Source organism: Drosophila navojoa, chromosome 4 (assembly GCF_054131105.1).
Source record: "Drosophila navojoa isolate 15081-1374.11 chromosome 4, UAZ_NAV_1.0, whole genome shotgun sequence".
Taxonomy (NCBI): domain Eukaryota; kingdom Metazoa; phylum Arthropoda; class Insecta; order Diptera; family Drosophilidae; genus Drosophila; species Drosophila navojoa.
The window spans coordinates 3717378-3737163 of NC_142892.1; the positions used below are offsets into that span (position 1 = coordinate 3717378).

Genomic DNA, 19786 nt, shown 5'->3' on the forward strand with positions numbered 1-19786 from the left:
CATTTCTATTCTTGCTGCTGTTCGCTAAGTGAATCCATTGTTCTATCGCCAAAATGATTGCCCATCGATACTATCGTTGGGGTCATCGATGCTTTTGACAGCTCTATTCATACTCAATGTTGTATCACTTACCCTTCTCTGGATTACTCCACGGCTTGTTGGCGTACTCGTCCAGTAGCAAAGTGCCCCGTTCGATGCTCACGCTGCGCTGATTGACATGCATGCGCGTCTCCTGTTCGCCGCGCACAATCGCCACCTGTATGCTCTTCAGGTTGCCCATCAACGTCTCGTCCTGCAGGGTTAGATTGACAATCTCGTCGCCATAGTTGTAGAGGAAGACAATTTCGCGCGCTTGACTGATGTACAGATGCACAAAGTTGTTGTAGTGGTCGTTGGCGTACAGCACCAGGGAGTTGGTGTCGTAGGTGCGCAGATTGATCAATATGTTCTGGCTGAGAATGCCCTTCAGCATCTCGCGCTCGTCCTCAATGCCGTGCAGCAGTATTGCCGGCGTGGTGCCGACACTCAAATAGTTGCGCATTAGAAACGATTCCCGATTGATAAACGTGAGCGCCTTCTCATTGATGTCTGCAACGGTCAGAGGTTAGGCAGTAGCTAGATTTGTTGACAGATAGCGCTGACTTACTTGTCTCGCAGAACTCGCCAATGTGCGCCCAGGGATTGTTGCAGACACACTTGAAGCTGCTCCATAGCTCCTTGCACTGGGCGCCATTGCGACAGGGCGATGGCACACAGGACGGCTTACAGTCCTTGATAATCTCCGACAGGTGCACCGACATGTAGCTGTAGATGTCGAGTATTTCGCCATTGACCACCAGACCGCGGAAGCAGCCAATGAGGCCCGCCTTCACCGACAGCTTCTTCAGCAGGTCACTGTGGACAGCAAAAAAAAAAAAAGAAGGAGAACAGGTTTATTGCTGGAGGATTATGTGTTATTAAGTGGACTGAGAGCTGCTCATAACTATTCAATAAGCCGGTCAAAGCGCAAACAAATATATTCACGTGACCCTTTTCCAACTGTTCTCAGCTTGGCGCAGACTTTATGCAAATGAATTGAGGAACTGCTGTGGCTTCCTTTCCTCCTCCTCCTCCTGCTCTTGCTTCATGTTGACGTTGTCGCGACGCCTTTGGCTTTTTCGCAATTTTTTTTCGCAATTTTCCACGTTTCGGTTAAATCGATGTAGACAACATTGGACTAAAGGACCAGCAGGACTTTAGTTTGGGCAGCAGCATTTTTCACTACCCCAATGTCTGCAACTTTATTCGCCTATTGAAATTTTCTGCTACTATCTGAGGCAGTTTTTTTTTTATCGGTCAACTGCTGCAAATACTCTTGAAGAGGCAGAGAGCAGGTTGAGCATTTTTATATTTAGTCTGTGACTTAGTTAAGCTAGTTAAGCATAGCTAAGATTATAACTAAAATTATAGAAATTTTTGCTTGAACTCGTTCTTAATATTGCGTTTAGATTTATTTACTATTTATTATAGAGCATTTCAATTCACATTTGATTGCTAATATGTCAACTCTAAGTATAAACATACATACTTCGCCTTCATTTCTCACTGTGTATAATTGAGATCTCATCTAATCAACCACTTTTCACTTTGGATAGAGTATTTCAAGTTTCTTTTAATTTGTTGCCCATTTTCCAGCGCACTTTTTTACCCAATCTCTTTCTTCCTCTCCCGCTCTCTCTCTGTCTTTCCCTCTGTCTCTTTTATCTCATTTTTTTTTTTTTTCATCTCAGCAATTTGCAAGTTTGGTTCGCTTTCAGCTTCCATTTTTTGCGCGAACTGAATTCTTACCCTTGATTTTCTGGCTGCATTGCTTTCCTTTGCCCCTTTTTTCGCAGCCAACAATGAATTGGCCAATAAAATCTCAAGTGTAAGCTTTTGAAAATTAAAGTGGCGGAAATGTCTTGTTTATACGCGTTCAGCCCCAACTCTAATGCGAGCACCAGCAACAACAACAACAACAACAACAGCCATGGAAAGTTGCTCAAAAAAATGTCTTTCTAAATTATGTAAATTTCATTACAAGTCGCCGCAGTCGCCCTCGCCCGAGCCCCCACCCTCGCCGTCGGCTTCGGCGTCGACGTCGTTGAATGTTGTCTGCACTCAAAGCTCTAAGTAAAATTAAAATTCTTGTTTTAAATAAAAGAAATTCCCAACTTTCAACTCGCACTGGGGTTTTTTACTTCAAGCCAAGTATACCCAGTGAAGAGAGATGTGCAAAGGGGTATTTAGCATGCCAAGGGAGACAACGGCTAAGCCGGCAGCAACTGTGAGAGGCGTAAGAGAAGCTCATTCAATCAAAGCTCTTGCAAACACTGTCACTCTAATTCATGACTTCGCTACAGGGTATCAGCACGTCAATCACTGCACTCACCAACACTCACTGCCCCACTCTCTGCTTCTTAGTTTTATTTTCACTTTTGTTGCGATTTCTTTTCACTTTGTCGCCGCTTTGGCTCGTAATTGTTTGCTAAGTTGTGTAATTGTTCCTGAAGCGCTCAAACTTATTGAATGATGCCAAACGAATTGGCCGGCAGGCAATAAACAGGGCGAAAGGGTCCTTGGGCGCCGCGTGTGTCCTTTGCCTATGTTAATTGCAATCAGCAGCTTTTAAGCTGTGCGAAGCTATTAAGTCATTAGTTTTTCTGTAACATGTGTGTGTGAGTGTGTGTGTGTGTGCATGTGGCACATGTTAATTTTGCTGTAGTTGTTTCTGTATTTTTTATTTTTATTTTCATTTTTTGTTGCACACTTTTGAGCTCTCAACGTCAACAGCAGGCTGGCAGGCAGACAGGCAGACAGGCATTGCGCATACGACGCGTGCAGCGCGCTGGCGGGTGGTTGTAAAATGAAATTTAGCGTTTTGCCTTGCAAATGATGTGCCGTGTGACTGGCTGACACTTGGCTAAAAGGATTTGCACGCTGGCTGCCGGCCAAAATAAAAAAAAAAAAAAAAAACAGATGTGGGGGAGAAAAATAAAAAAACGAGATTGCACAAAATTAACGGCAATAAAATGAAAGAAATTTGACAGCCTATAGAGTGAGCGGAATGGGTAGTGTCGCTGGGTTGTGCAGCACCCGAGTGCAGCGCAGCTATGTGTGCAAGCGGAAATCCTATTAACGTTGCAAACGCGCAAAGTGCGAAGCAATTAAGAATTTATTTAACACCGTCACAAGCAATTAAGCACTTTTCATTCATTCATGGACGCGCTGCGGCACACACGCGACACTGTGTGTGGACAGAAGGGACTGCAATCGGACAGTGACACAATTTCCCCAGTGGCAACCGCTGCCGCCACGCCACGCCACGCTCAGCTGTCCAGTTGACCAGTTGTCCCGCTGTTTGGACGGTTGCCAAATAATTCGCATATTTGGCACGCCAGTTCTGTCTGCATTCTGGCAATGGCATCTGTCTGCATCCGTCGTATTATCGATGCCCATGCAAATGATCAACAGGACAACCAGCGGTCGCTGCTGCTGTTTCTAAATAACATGACATGCGGCGCCGTTGTCAACCAAAAATAGAAATAAAAAATGGAAATAAAAACCCCAGCCGATTACAGCCATCATTAGCGAGCCCAGCGGCTCATTAGAGTTGGCCAACAATCTAACATGGCTCATAATTGTGTTGTTTGAGCAGAAATTGAAGGTTTGAATACATGTTTGAGAGCAAAGCTGAGCACGTTGATGCTTATTGTTACCTCAATGTGCATGTATGCATTTCAGTTCAGTACTTAAATAACTCTAGATTTGGGTTAAAGACAGAAATAGCTCTTTTCGTGTTGTGCATCATATAAAAACTCTTTCCTCTTCCAGTCCACTATAAAGAGCCTATCATAGTTACCCTACTTAACCACATTTGTTTGACCATGTTCTGGAATAAATATTTTCACCATATTAGTTCTGTCGCGCTTCGTTCTGCTTCCACTTAAATAAAATAATTAAACTTCGACTTCACATTTTCAATTGAAAAACCTATAATAAAGCTATCGTTTCATGCTGTTCACATGGAACACATTCGCGTGTGAAAGTGTTATTATAGCAAGGTATCATTAGCACTGGAGATAAACTGATAAGCTGATAAGCTGCTGAGCTGAGCTCAGCTGATCAGCACAAGAGCTATATAAATGCTGTCCATGAGCACAAATTTGATTTATTTGACAGTCCGAAAATGAGAATCGACAAAAGTGTGGGTAGTAGTAATTGTTTGCTGATGCTATTGGCTGTTCTGGAAAGCTGTGCGTGCAAGCGCCGTTGGACATATGAATTCATAAACGCGGAAGCATACAGCGAGAACGAGTTGAAACTAAAGCCGGAAGTACGTATCGAACGAGTGGGCCGTCATCGGATTGGCATCTCAGGCAGCTTGGACGTGCATTACGATATCGACAATACAACGATGGTAAGATATGGACCAAATGGCATCGGAACATGAAAGTTAACTTTTCTAATGTTCCTCGTCAGATAGAGATGATATTCTTTCAGAGTCCTACCGGTAATCTGGGAGACTTAAGACCAATGCCCTTTGCCATACCAAAGCAAGTTTTTATAAATATGAAGAAAACTTACGATGAGGTCGTAGTGCCAAATTTTCGAAACTGTACGAATCTGCCCGTCTTCGAGGGTGATTTACTGCTGCCTTTTCCGAGAAATTTTTATACATTTAATATGTGTACTGCCGACAATGGACAAGTACCGGAAATAGTAGCAGAAGGCCTCTATAAGAATATTGTAGCATTCTCAGGCGAGGTTAAATGGAATGTGACATTTTATGTAAATATAAAAACCAAACTAATTTGAAAGAGGTTCATAGCGGATAAGAGAAACATTTTCAGTCATTTCAAAAAAAAAAAAAAGAAAAAGTATTAAAGAATATTATACAGTTATTATATCAAATAAAAACATATTTATACAATATATGATCTACAATGCAAATCTCTATGTACTGATTATTAGACAGTGGAATGTATAATAGTCACAGAACTAATATACCCATTGCATGTCGCTGAAGGAGTATATGATATTCATGATATGATCTAACTGCCAAAAGAATAATTAGACTAGTTAATTGGTTATCAAAATTGAAACACACATTGATCATTCTCTAGAATACACATAGTATATACATTATTGGGTCTGCCACGCCTCCGTCTGCCTGTTACATGCCCTTACATACAGCAATAGCAGCAGAGCTCCCATTTTCCAACCTGTTATTAAACTATTTTTTTATGTTGTTCATTTGGAACATGTGTGTTGGCGTGTGAGCGACTTATTATGGAAAGATATTATTACAGCCGAAATCAACTGATCAGCACAGGTGCCATATATAAACGCTGTACATGGGCACAGACTTCAATTATCTAAAATTCTGAAAATGATACTCGACAAGTGTGTTGGAAAAAATTTACTGCTGCTGCTGCTGCTGCTGTTTACTGTCCTGGGAAACTGTGAGAGTAAGGTATGTAAATTCAGAGAATAAATCAGAAATGTGTAAGAGGCTGAGAATACTCGCATAGCGTCTTTGGACCTATGAATTTCTATACGTGGAAGAATACAGCGATAATGAGGCGAAACTGAAGCCAGATATGCGAATCGAACGAGTAGGGCGACATCGGGTTGGCGTCTCGGGCACCGTGGACTGGCAATATGATATCGACAGAACAACCATGGTAGGATATCACTAAAATGGATTTGGCACATAAAATCTCACTATTCTAATGTTGTAAATCAGTTTGAGTTGACTATATTTCAGAGTCCCACTGGAAACCTTAAAGACTTTAGGAAATTGCCCCTTATCATACCAAAGCAAAATTTTATATATTTGAAAACTTATTACGATGAAATCGCAATGTCCGATGGCATAAATTGTACGAATCTGCCCCACTTCGAGGGCAACGTATTGCAACCCTGGCCGAGGGGTTTGTATATATTTGATATGTGCAATGCCGATAATGGAAATTATCCGGATATATTATCGGAAGGCCTTTATAAGTTTATCTTCGCATTCTCTGGGGAGGTTGTATGGAACGTGTCATTTTATGTAAATATAAAAACGAAGATATTCTGAATGATGATCTTAAATGATTTCAAGGCATTACGAATAATATATATTATATTCATATTCATTTAGTCATACATTGATATTGATTAGAATGAACTTTTCTTATAAGAAAAGATATTGCTAATTGCACTTCAATCAATTTGTTGCATTATGTTATCAAGGTAAAATTATTTATAGGATGTAATACAATATTCTTAATCTTCAAGCACTTAAGACCTCAACTCAATTAATTAGTTTGAAAAAGCATCGCTTTAATGAGATCAATAAAGCAGATTTCCAGTAAATTGTTATACATCATATTGACCGGAGTCTGCCTCACAAGGGATTAATTGAAAACCCATCAGTTGGCTCTCACCCTCTCTCTCTCTCTCTCTGTCTCTCTCACTCAACTTTAATGTGTCCCGCTGCATTAAGGTAAAGTCTCGTCCTGTCTGCGTCAATATGTTGATTAACTCATTTATTTATGAGCTCGCACTGATTCCGCTTAATGGCTTACCCAGCAGACCGCTCGCAGCAGCGACAGCAGCGACTGCGGCAGCGGCATCGGCAGCAACCTTGTCGTTGGCATTCTGCGACTCAAGTACATCAATATTTGTATACCCTGTAAGTGGGTTGTTGACAAGCGCTTCTACATGGGTCAACGTCGAACTCTCTGAATTTATCAAACAATTTAGCTATGTATGCATGTATGTTCCCCTGTGCTTGGATTTGTCCTCTAATTGATTTTAAATATTTAATGAGATTTTTCGTAAATTTTTAATGTATTTTGTTGTGGAAAATACCCAGATACTCATTAGTTGAGAGGCTTGAAGAACTTTACAACCTTTTACGTACAGGGTATGGCGGCGTCTATGCAATGCTTAATGAAATTAAGCAGAAAACTGATTGAAATTATTTTTTTGAGTCTTGTTAACACTATATAGAGTATGTCATAGTTGAGTTCTTTGACCTTCCTTTCAGCTCCATTTTTATTGTATTCCATGTAGTCGCGCTTGTAATTCTCGTGTGTGTTTTCTCTGTATTTCTTTTTTACTTTCGGATAAATAAATTGAACTCCATAATTGGCCAACTGAAAGCGGCTCGGCTCGGCTCGGCTCGGTGTGGCTCGGCGCTCGATTGGGTTACTCTCGAGGCTCGGTTATATTGGGGTCTATATAAAGCGCAGCACTTTACCGTTAATTACTCTGCGTGTTTACCGCCCATCGAAATTTTATGAATGGTTCCCGGGTTGGTGGCTCTCGTGGGTTTGGGGTTAAGTGCAAATGTGTACACATTTTCTGCTTACGTTTAATATCTCATTTCCTTGTATTTTGTTACATTCCTCTTCTTTTTTTTTGTGAATTTGATTTTGCACATTTTTAATAATTAAACACACACACGCACTCACACACAAACACACTCTCTCGGCTTGTTAAGTGTTTCAGACCAACAAAAATTTTCTTCCTTTCGCTACATTCTCTCTATGAGTGTGCACAACTGTCTGTCACTCAATGTGTGTGTGAGTGTGAGTGTGTGTGCTTGCCCGCAAAAAAAAACTTTATAAATTATGCCAATCAAGCATAAGCGCGTTTTAAGTGCGCCAAACTGCCAAAGGGGGAAAACGCGTCGCCACTCAAATTGGGGGTAAAAAACGCGCGCGTGAGTTGCGGGCGCAAGCCTCGCCCCGCCCTGCCCTGCCCTGGCCCTAGCCTTAACCTTAGCCTGGGCTTGATTATTGATAATGACTTTGAAATGAATTTCCAGCGGGAAGTTAATTTAATTATGGCAATTCTTTTGATGCCGAGTACTTTGCGGATAAAAACAGCAGCCAGAGCAGCCCGTCTATGTGGTGCAAATGGCAAATGCCAGAGCCAAGTTGCCTTAGTAACGGCAGCAGCAGCAAGTGAATAACAGAATTAGACAATGTTTTGATTAATGATGGAATATATACACATATATACATATAGAAGAGTATTTATGTATTTATTTATATATTTTAAATGCCTAATTATCTGTTAATTAAGCTGCTTTGGTTTACACAAAAGTTATGCATTTACATTAAAAAGCATTTGCATAATCGCTTAATGCAATTTATCTGAGGGTTTATTATACAGCTTAAAGCTTAAGTCGATGCTGGGTGCATTATATGTATATATGTATATACATATATATAATATACTTTTTAGCAAAAAAATCATGCTGAAGTATATTCAACTAGTTGTCAGGATAATTGCTAACCACGCCCGCAACTAAGTCTGGCCTGTTTTAAGCTCATCAGCAAAGAGAGAGAGAGAGCGAGAGATAGACAGAGACGCTTGGGGCTAGACTGTGGCTGCCTTTGAGTGTCTTTGATGACTTGGACGGGTTTGCTGGGTTTTGCCCATTTAGTCGCGCGTTTATAATTAAAACGTAATTGCCGCAATAAATTGCACAAACCGCAATGGCCACTGGCCAATGTGAAGCAAATGGTGACCATTCGAGCGCATTCGCGAGTTTTTGCACTGCGGTTATTATTACAGCTGCTGCTGCTGCTGCCGTTGCTACTGCGTTGCAAGCAGCCATAAAAACGATTGGGAATGCTAGTGGCCCATTCCACAGCTGATTACATTTAAAGCCCCGCACACTATATCAAAGGCTCTACTCACAATGTGGCGCCGCCGATGTACATGCTGCCCTCGAACGGTCCGAATTCCTCCTCGGGCAGCAGGTCGAGCATCTGGTAATCGGTGTTTATCATGAAGCGCACATGATATTGATTATAGTCTATCCATATTTTATGCCATTCGCCGCCATTTAACCTGAAAGCAATCCAAATGGATATATCATTGTGAATGGCAAATCGAAGAAATAAAGGAGAGCAAGTAAAAGAGAAGGAGAAGAAAAGTACTAAATAGATTATTGTATTTTATGAAGAGTCTAGAAAACAGAATTTGTATTCTAAATATTTTGATATATGGGCATAGATGGCACCAGACACTCTCTATCAATTTCTCAGTCATGTAGTCAATCAGTTGGTCATTCAATCAGTTAACTGGTTATATATAAAGCCGATCTCTTTGGCAGACTTACCTGCGATGCGAGTTAATCACCAGCTCCCGTGTGGTGCCCGTGCTCAGCGTAAAATTGAACGTTAGCTGGTAGTCGCCCGTCAGGGCCACCATGAAGGACGGATAATGCGCACGAATGGGGGGCTGGAACAGCAGAATGGCCTTCTCGCCGGTGGTGCGGAATGAGAAGGCAATATCGCCCTTGCGCCAGCCGGGCACCTCAATATACGACTGTGATGTGGTAAAGGTGACCACATACTTTTGGGTATCTGTGTATAAACGAGAAATAGAGAGAGCAAGAGAGAGAGAGAGAGAGTGAGAGTGAGATAGAGATAGTGTGTGGGCATTATCTGGCTGTTGCCTGCAACTCACTTGTCTCTACGCATTCGAGTGGTCCCAGCGTGATGCGGCCCTGGGCCTCATCGTCGAGGTCCTTCTGCTGCAGGAAATACATGTTGGTGATGCCCAAACTGTGCGGTTCCTGGTAGTAGCCCTCATCCGAATTCCATTTGTTCTCCTTCACATCGCAGTTGCATGATTGATTCGGGTCCACGCAGGTCTTGTTGACGGAGCACGGGCAAGCGCCTCTGTGAGCATCGCCGCGTAACGGTTTAGCCAAGTCCGAAAATAGAACAAAAATTGGGCAAATATATTACCAAAAAAAAAAGAAAAAGAAAAATCGAGAAAAAATTGCTAGCCTGGCATACATTTGCATGCATTGTCGACAGGACTGACGGCAATTTGACGAATCCACTTTGAATGAGATTCGAGGGTCTCTCCACTTGGTCAGGGCTAGCTCTTCTTCTTCTTCTTTTTGCCTTGCCCTGCTCTACATACACTTAAAGCGTGAATACCGCTTGCTAGACTGCATTTGTGATATGCTAATTATTTAAAGAAATCCTGGCCATTAAATTTGCACAGCCTTGGCTGAGTAGAAAACCCCAACTGCATATATGTATGTATGTCTTTTTGGTTACATGCTTGTATGTGTGCAATGTCCGTTTCCGTTTTGGCTGGACCGTAAGCTCTGCTCTGTGCCTGGTAACAAACAAACAAACGATGCTGTCAAATTTTGAATGAGTAAAGACCAAACTACGATCCAATGATGGATGGTCCAATGGTCTGCCCGGCCACAAACGCACACGTCAAACCGAAACGAAAAACAAATACGAAAGAAAGAAAGAAAGACTGAAAGCAAACTCTTTTTTACCCATGCGTTGTACCCATCAGAATTGGGCAAATGTGGGGGTTTGGTAGTAGAGAGGACTTTGAGGTACTCTAAGGGAAAAGTTAGAGGTCTGAGCTTGAGAAACTTTGAGGTTTAAGGAGCTCTAGGATGAGAGCTAGACAACTGAGTCTGGTGAAGTATGGAGGAAAAATTAAAAGCCTCATTTGAGATTATTATTATATATTCCAATGAAGAAATACGTTCGTAAAAATATACTATAGGCTTATCGTATATATAAGAAATATGCTAGTTGATAGTTTTGTGAATCCCAGAGAGAAAGAACAAGAAAAGAATCTGCTGTAGAGCTGTGGAAATTCCTGTATAGATATTTATAGGAGAGTGTGTATGTATGTTTGTATCCAATATAATCTAAATGAAACGGAATTCATTAAAAGGGTAACTGCTAGTCGTGCATATCAGGCTTATGCCCATATGGTCAGGCTTTAACAGGATAGAATAACCACACACGCTCTCGCTCTCGCTCTCTCTCTCCCTCTCTCTCTCTCTCTCTCCTCTCTCTCTCCTCTCTCTCTCTCCTCTCTCTCTCTCTCTCTCTCTCTCTCTCTCTCTCTCTTCTCTCTCTCTCTCTCTCACTGGCAGCCGCTAACACACTCACAATTTGGTTGCTTTGGAATTGTGCTAAAACGCATTTTGATATTTCTGACTGTAGCTAAGCAGAAAGCCATTCGTTCAAAGCAGTTGCACAGGGCCTGAGCGAAAACAAAAAAATAAAGATGCTAAAGAAAAACGCAGCCGAGAATCGAGTGCTGTTTAGGAGGTTCCAGAATTGATTTAGTGAAAGCGGAAATTAGTGACGCAGACCGAAACGAAACAAAAACAAACAAAAAAACGGCAACTGTCGAGTTAAAATTGCTGGCAGCAGCTGTTGCCCTCTTGCGCTGTGCATGATGTATTGTCAAAAGCCCTTTAAGGACAGCCAACCTGGCACCGCCATCTGCCCTGCGCCTCTCCGCGGCCCACGGCTATCTTTCGACGGCTTGAGCTTTGGCAGCGGCGCAAAGAAATTAGGCGTAAAGACTAAATTTGTGCACAAAGTCATTCATTTTAAAAAGGCAGCCATAAGAAAAATTACCCAAAAGTTGAAAAAGAGTTGTTCGACAATATGGCGGCAATGCACACACACAGACACCAATACATAGATAGGGCATATGAGTGAGACGCAGTCATAAACCTTATTAGCGCTGAGCCGGAAACATATTTGCCCGACATAAATACAATTCAGCCTTTTATGCCCCCGCACACACACACACACACACATGTTAACTCTTTTGTGTATGTGTGTGTGTGTGTGTTTATGCTTGGCTCTTGTTTTGCACTTTCGCAATTTTGTATTTTGCTTCACATGTTTTTGCCTTTGTATTTGCCATAAACTTTTTCGTGCTTCTTTAATATACAATTCCCAGCGCGCTGGGCATAAAGGCTGGATTGTTCAGATGCTGCTTATAGCTGTATTTCAGTAGGGGTTTCCTTCTATAGTAAAACCATAAGCGTAAATAAAATCGGCAATAAAAATAATATGTTCCAGGAAATTATCATTTATAATAAAAATATAATAATGATAATGGTTAAATAAAAATAAAAATGATGATGGAAATTTTAATAATAAAAATATAAAAATATTGAAAACCTTTTTCTTTTTCTAATGCTAATGTCAATGCTAACGCCAATGTCTAGACTCAGTCAAATGGTAAAACAAAAGAAAATATTAATGGGAATACCAATACAAGTGCTTTTGAGTGCTCTACCAAATACCCATAGAGAGTACTGAAAATTCGACCATCAAAACTTTTGGCTCTTTTGCTTGTGCAGCATTCGCTTGGGTTTTCAGCGTCATAAAATGCTATGCTCCAATGAATAGAAACAAATGCTGCACACATATATAACTTGGTCAAGGGATTTTACGCAGGCGGCGGGCAACAGAGCGAAAGGGGGCGTGCCATGGGCTGGACCATAAGTGACCAGCGCTAAGAAGTAGGCAACAGTTTAGTGCGTGCACATATGAAAAATCAAATTTGAAGAGCTAAGCCAACAGCAGGCGGTCTCACTCGATGCTGGGCAACCAACAGCAGGCCGAACAGCATGACAAATTACGCAACTGTCATGCAATGCACACAGACACACAAATACACACGCACACACACACACATGCACATGCACAATTGATGCACGAGCCTGTGGCATAAAGATGACAATTGTAGACATGGCTTGAGAGTTGAACTCTGTTTGCAGTAGCTATCGCAGTCGCAGTCGCAGTCGTCGTCGCAGTCGGCGTCGGAGTTGTTGTTGCAGCTGACACAAATGTACGCAAATCGAAGCATTATGAGAAGGAATGTGCATGTGTGTGTGTCCCTCCACACAGGTTTGTGGACTGCCATCCCGTGCGAATAAATATGTCAGTTAGCATTAAGTATAGGCCTAGGCGCTTATATTATGCATGTTCGAGCAATTAATTTAAGTTTCGTTTACATTTGAAATGAAAGGGGCGCAGGCTTAAGAGAGCAAAGGTCTTATACATATGTATGTATGTGTATGCCTAACTATCAACCAACTATAACCAGCTGCCTAGCTGGTCGACTGTTGAGCTGCCAGCAGTCTGAAATGAAGGATTTATACTGTTGTATTACCCGCACGTACACACGAAGCGAGCGAGCGAGCAAGCGAGCTATCCACTGGAGCAGAACGGGCCACACAATGCACAGTGGCAGACCAACAAGTTAAGCAAATAGACTGCAACATTAATTGTGTGGCATGCGGTGTACCAGGGCAGGTGTGGGGGCAGCAGTAGTAGATGCTGAAGTAGGCGCATAACAGCAACAATTTGTGCATAGAACTGGACGCATGCCAAGCGGGGCACAGTGGTAAAGGCAGGAATTATATGAACAAAAAAAAAAAAGAATTAAATAAAAATTTTAAAAATATTTTAGAGTAAAAATTTGAGATAATGATAATCAAATATTTTATGAGCTAATTTGCATATTTGCTCCACTGTGCAATTCTTTTGTAGTATAGCTAATGAAAGTATCATAAAATTCCTTCTATACAATATTAATTTAAAATTTTTCCCTTTACTTTTTTACTTATTTGCCCCACTGTGCAACGCTAAATTGGTGGCACGCGGCACACGCACGTAAATCACAAAATGCCACGCAATGTCATTCTGAGTTGAGCTGGGCGGGCATAGATGGTGAGGGGTGGAGTGTGGAGAGGTGTGGGGTTTATCGCTTACCTCTTGACATTGCCGAGAAAGTCGACAGTGAGATTCTTGGCCGACGATGTGAACCACGTGGCCGAGTGCAGCTCCAGCTGGGCGCGATAGCAATCGTATTTGATGTACTGTGTACAGTAGAGCGAATGTGAGATGAGCTCCTGCAGCATATGCGGTGAGAATTCTCTGTAGCGTATGTTGAAACTGAAATCCGATTCGCGCGCCGACCTCACATCCACCTGACTGGGCAAATTGTGCTCCACAATTGTTTTGGTTGCATTCTCCAGGCTCTGGAAGTCGCACTTGACGTGGGCGGGCGGAAAGACGCCGTTGCCATCGATGTCGATTAGATAGACATCGGACTTGGTGAAGCCCAGCAGGGCCAGCTCCTCGCAGGTCTTGCGGTATTTGGTGAAGTGGCAATTCTTGCCAATGTAGCCCGTGTGCTTGCAGTCGCAGGTGACGCGATCGTCCTTCACAAAACACTTGCCGCCATGCTCGCAGGTGTTGGGCCGCTTGCACGGGTCAATATAGTTGCAATTATCGAGCGCCACCTCGCCCACAACGCGCTCCGTTTTGACCACGTGCCGTGGCTCGATCAAATGGCCGTTGATCTCGATGTCGCGAATGCAGCCAACGAGCCCCATCGCCGCCGACTTGAGGCTGCTGCCAATGATGAGCTTGTCGCCAATGTTGAAGGTCAGTCCGAACATTTGGCTCAACGTGTGGCGATAGTCCACCGTGAAGCGTATCTCGCCGTGCTTGTAGTCCAGCTCGACGCTGTGCCAGGATGTGGCTCGATTGATTTTAATCGTTGTCGAGTGGGTAACATTGTTATTGACATCGGGCACCAGATCGAAGCTCAGCTTGTCTGAGCTTAACCGTATCTATGCGGGCGAGTGTGGTGTGGTATGTGTGTGTGTGTGTGCGTGGTTGGCCAGCGACAGCCATTTTGTAATTTCCGTTAGTTTTACATTTCCGGCGCACGTTTCATCGACAGTTGGGGCCACAGTTGTCATCGCCAAATGTTGCACGTTGCGCGCAGGTGTAGGCCCCCAGCATTAGTGTGTTACCAAATATTAGTTTTGTCATCGCAGCACATGCAAAGCACGCACACACACACATACGCAGACAGGCAGATAGATAGACACACGAGAAAAATACAAAACTCTGTTAGCATTAGAAGTTCAAACTGCAAAATAAATCAAAATTGCCAAATGCCCACAAAATCCACAACGTGTAGCTTACACACGCACACACACTCTCTCTCTCTTACTCCCTCTCCCTCTCCCACTCATACTCACTCACGCACATATTTCAATTTCGCCATGCCTTTGTGCATTAGCATCGCTTAAATCACATAACGCATACGCCACGTAGTCGAGCTGCGGATTTGCACAGAATGCATCAAAATGCGGCTTGCAAACCAAATGCGGGCCTGTTAAATTGTTAGCCAACAACGAAATCGAATGTTTGCATCTAGAGTGATGCGGGGCGGCGCACTGGTAAGTGGGCGTGCCATTTATGACACGTCCAATTCCCATTAGAATTAATTTGATGCTGGCTGCCTAGCTCCCACTCTCTCGCTCTCACTCTGACTCTCTCTCACTCTCCCTGTCCCTCTTTGATGATTATGCGCAGCTATATAATTTCGTTAAATTTATGATCGCATTGTTTAATTTAAGCCACGGCATTAGGCTTTTAGCCCAATGCTTAAAAGGCTGCCACGCTTCTAGTATCATTATTTTTAATATGCATTGCAATAGCTTAATTGGTATTTGTGTAACTGTAAAGTGTTGTCAGTTGGAATTATATGAAACAGACATGAAAAATGTTAAGCATAGAGATGGATAGTTTAGAATTGTGGAACGGATTGTTGAACTAAATAACTAGTTGAATTGTTTATAAAGCGCTATGGAAAGTCATGAATATTATATTGATATATGAGTTGATGTACTTCAACTCTGTGTTCTCTCATTAGTTGGTAACAGTTATAAATACAGTTATATATTATATATTATTATATATTATATATTATTATATAATTTATGGTACATTTAACTAGACTGTAAAATAAACACCTTTTACGAAACCTGATATAAAGTGAAATTTAAACCATATAAACATATTCTAAGGCTATGAAAAACAACAAATAAATTTGAAGGGGCTATTGGATAGATTTGCAGTCAAGACCTGGTGCTATGGGTATTGGGGGAGGCTATAGCTCTATAATGCCTTAGTCGTAGCATATTCTGAACAGCTTTCACATAACCCATAAAATTTAGTCTTATATTTATATATTCTTGTTTTGCTGCATATTAAAGATGCATATAAACAGCATCTGTGTGCGTTTGTGTGTGTGTGTGTGTGTGCGTGTGTATGGTACTTATGCTATATTTATTTGGTTTTATTTGGCCGCGCTTTGCTCATTGTGAATTGCGCTTTTGCGCTTTGGCGCTGCGCGTCTGTCGTTATGCAAACTGCCAAATACTAAAATTTTATTGCATATTTCATTAGACTTTTGGCAGCATGTTATATTTTAAAGCAAACACCACACACACACGCACACACCCATACACACTCTTCCATTTACTGACAATATTTCAAATGGTTTTTTGTTGCTGTTGGCACTGCGACTATTTCGACCATTTGTGCCACTGTCAATAAATTCGATTTTCGATTTGTGATTCGCGATTTGCGATCTGTGCGGGCGTATTTACTAAACTAGTTTATTTATTTTCATTTTTTTTTTTTTCATTTATATTTTTTTTTATTTTTATTTTACGACTCGTATAGCCCTGTCAATTCAGCGAGTTGACACTTTCTGTTGCCTGCTTTTTTGAAGCGTCGCTCGGCATTTGAATTTATGAGTTTGGCTAGTAAAGCGCGCAGGTGGTAATTTTGTGGCCAGAGCGACAAACAGTTAATAAATAAATAAATTGTCAGCTAAACTGATGCGCTTCACAAATATGGAATGCACAAACACTTCAATTTATAAATGTATAAACAAACTGGCAATTATTGTTTGCATTTATAAATTGTGGGGAAAAATCTCATTGCTATTGTTGTTGGCAATGAGCGATATTATTATCAGTCTGATTATTATTAAAGTTTCGTTTTGTGCATATGTGCAATCAATTTCGTATTAATTTGGCGACCAAACATAAATCGTTCGGGCAATTTCAATAAGCCAAAAAGCCAAATGGAAAATTATATGGTATTTCCACAAAACTTAAATATTCATTTGCTATTACAATATTTTACGAGCTGGCCGAGCAATTTGTTCTGAAAGAACCCGACGCCGTTCGCCTGCCCCACTCCCCTCCCCCTCAAGGCACTTCTATTGACATTTGAGTTTATTTTCGGGAGGTCTTTTGCAATCAAAAGCAAGCAAGTCAACAATAAAATGCAAATAAATATTGCAGTTGCACACACAAACACACACACACAGACATAGTTGTGCATCTGTATATGTTTGTGTGTTTGTTTGTTTTTGTTTATATGCTTATTCCCTTAGTGAATTTCCAAAATGTCAAGTAACCAAATAAACGTTCGAGGCCAGGACGTTTGTTTGTTTAAATATAGATAAATGCCAGTGACATTTATACAAACACATACCCACACACACACACACACGCATTTGCATGCACACACACATTCGTTGCATAATCAGAAGTCTGTATGTATTGTGAGGCAAGTGGCTTTTGGGCTCTTGAAGTGATGGGCATTAAGCTGTTGAGGGCGTTTGCTCTGGCCGGCAATTGAGACACTTTTCTATGCAACGGATTTGTGGGCTTTTGCGCAATTTCGATTGCGCAATCATAATAAATATGCATCATATACGTTTTCAAATTGTTTTGCACCAAAAGTCATAAATCAGTTCGAGAATGAATGAAGACTAGGAGAGACAGGCAATTGTGACACTGAAGTGAGACGGATGTACATGAATAGAAAAAGAAAAAAAATATATATATAGGAGAGTGAGCTGGTGAGAGAGAGAAAGAGAGAGAGATAAAGAGAGAGAAAGCAGGAATATGAATTTATATGAAATTTATTAGGTTCACCAAAAAAAGATTGACAATATTAAGAGTGAGAGGGAGAGAGAGTATGAGAGAGGGAGAGAGAGAGAGAGATAGACTGGAAAATTCTACGGAAGTGAGACAAGTAGACCAAAAAAGAGATAGGGAGGGGGAGGGTGCGAAAAATAGACTGAAGAGGGACAGATGAAACACAGTTAGTTATGAAGAGAGATAGAGAGGTAGATAGTGGGTAGAGAGATGCAAACTAAGAGATATATATAGAGAGAGAGAGAGTTACTCGCTCTCGTGTAAATTAGAGGTATTGTAACTGCTCCTAAAATCAAAGGGAAATATCTTAAGAAGTGTTAGAATGAGTAATAGTATAATTAAAACTAGTTAGAAAGTCATTGAGAAAGAGAGACAATTAATTGAAAGATGGCTGACGACAGGAAGGAAAAGAGCAGTCTTACAGCAAGTATTAAAAGGTGATGTAAAGGTACTAGGAAGTGAGTAAAATATGTAAGAGTTAGGGAAAGCACAAGAAGGAGAAGACGTTATACTGTGAGAAGAGACAGACTTTAACATAATCAACAGTTTCATAACATGAGTATAAGCATTCCATTCCAATTGTTTCCCCCACTGATTCCCATAGCATATCTCATCTCCTGTTTTTTTTCACATTTTACATCATTTTACACTCGTTGCTTTTCTCTAGAGGAGAAACTGTTTTGGGGAATGTTGCTGCTGCAATTTTGCATGCTTAGGCTGCTCACACGCTCACGCACACACACAATGCCATTCACACGCATGCACACTTATATAAACACTATACACACACACATACACACACACTCAAACACGTTGTAGGTACATTTGATTTGCATTCCGCTTGGCCCCAACACAACGTTTGCTAAGTCGTCTTAAGCACACGCTGCACATAACTGTCGACGTCGACGTCAACGTCCAGCACACAAACAGACACACATTGGGACTGTGTGTACGTGTGTGTGTGTGTGCATTTCATAAGCTGCCTGGAATATATATGCTTGAATGCTTCAACGCACACTTACCTCCCAGAAGCCATTTCCGGCGCTGGTCGTGACGTCACTGTAGGCCAACACAGCGCCTGGGCGGCTGCTGCGGAAATCGAATTTAATATTAAATTCTTGGGCATGATTTATGGGCCACCAAATGTGTGATGTCGCAAAGGGATAGGTGATGGGTATGACATTCACTTCGTTCTCAAAGAATTCGGCCTCCAGGACACCTGTAACGAGCGAAATGTTAACATTGAAATGCTCTGGATCACAATGGAAGAGAAAACTGAGAAGTTGATAGATATGTGGACTATTGAATGCCCTAGCTGAGTAGATAAAAGAATTTAGTATAGTAGAATATATTATAGTAAATTAGAGCATAATCTATTCAAGCATCCCATCTCAACATTATCATCTCCTTGATAGGGTATTTACCCACATGCCGACAGTTTTCACTTGTTACACAATATTAAATTCTTGTCATAGCTCAGCTCTTCTTCGTTTGGGCCTTACTCACCATGATAGTGAACCTTGGGATTGCCGCGCTGCAGTTCATAGAGTATGGATATGTCATTGTAGTAGACATACTTTAGGCTGCCCACGAAATTGTTGTGCGAGATGAGGCCCTTCTTTTTGTTCAGCTCGGGCCCGCCGCCAAAATAGATTTCCGGATCGAACAACAGATTGCCACTGGCTGTGGCCGGCAGCTCCAATATCTTTTGCTGTTGATCCAATATGATGCGCACAGTGCGCTGCTCATGGAGTATGGTTAGATTGTGCCAATAGCCGCGCGTTAGGTCATCCGTTAGTGTGGTGGACATGACATTGTCCCCGAAATCCATTTCCACATGTATCGATTGATTCTTGATGGCGGCGGCTATATACTGATGCTTCAACGACTCTCCGCTCGCATAGAACAGCGCTGAGTCATCGAAGTTGGTTCGAAATATCATGCTGATGCGTATGGTATTGGAGTGCACACGGTCTTTCCAGTCGTAGATGCGATAGGCAACGTAGCTGGCACCGCGTAGCGTTATAATTGTGGCAGCTAAAACGAGAAAGATGGGTGAGAGGGGGTCAAAATGGAGATGCACATGTGGATATATATATAGTAGAGTCTACCCTAGGCATTTCGAGGAGAAACGAGACTCTT

The 19786-nt window shown here is 41.7% G+C and overlaps 1 protein-coding gene across 8 annotated transcripts in view; it reads right to left on the reverse strand.

Moving 5' to 3' along the window:
• axo (axotactin) overlaps positions 1-19786 on the reverse strand; it is a 66003-nt gene that overhangs the window by 26060 nt on the left and 20157 nt on the right. For all 8 annotated transcript variants that reach the window (XM_089260154.1, XM_089260153.1, XM_089260152.1 and 5 more), the window contains exons 7-14: positions 19151-19681; positions 18667-18863; positions 13599-14464; positions 9496-9710; positions 9146-9392; positions 8722-8874; positions 647-894; positions 133-588 (exon numbers count right to left, since the gene is read on the reverse strand). In XM_089260154.1, coding sequence (XP_089116280.1) covers positions 133-588; positions 647-894; positions 8722-8874; positions 9146-9392; positions 9496-9710; positions 13599-14464; positions 18667-18863; positions 19151-19681 — 2913 coding nt within the window. The remainder of the gene's footprint in view (positions 1-132; positions 589-646; positions 895-8721; positions 8875-9145; positions 9393-9495; positions 9711-13598; positions 14465-18666; positions 18864-19150; positions 19682-19786) is intronic.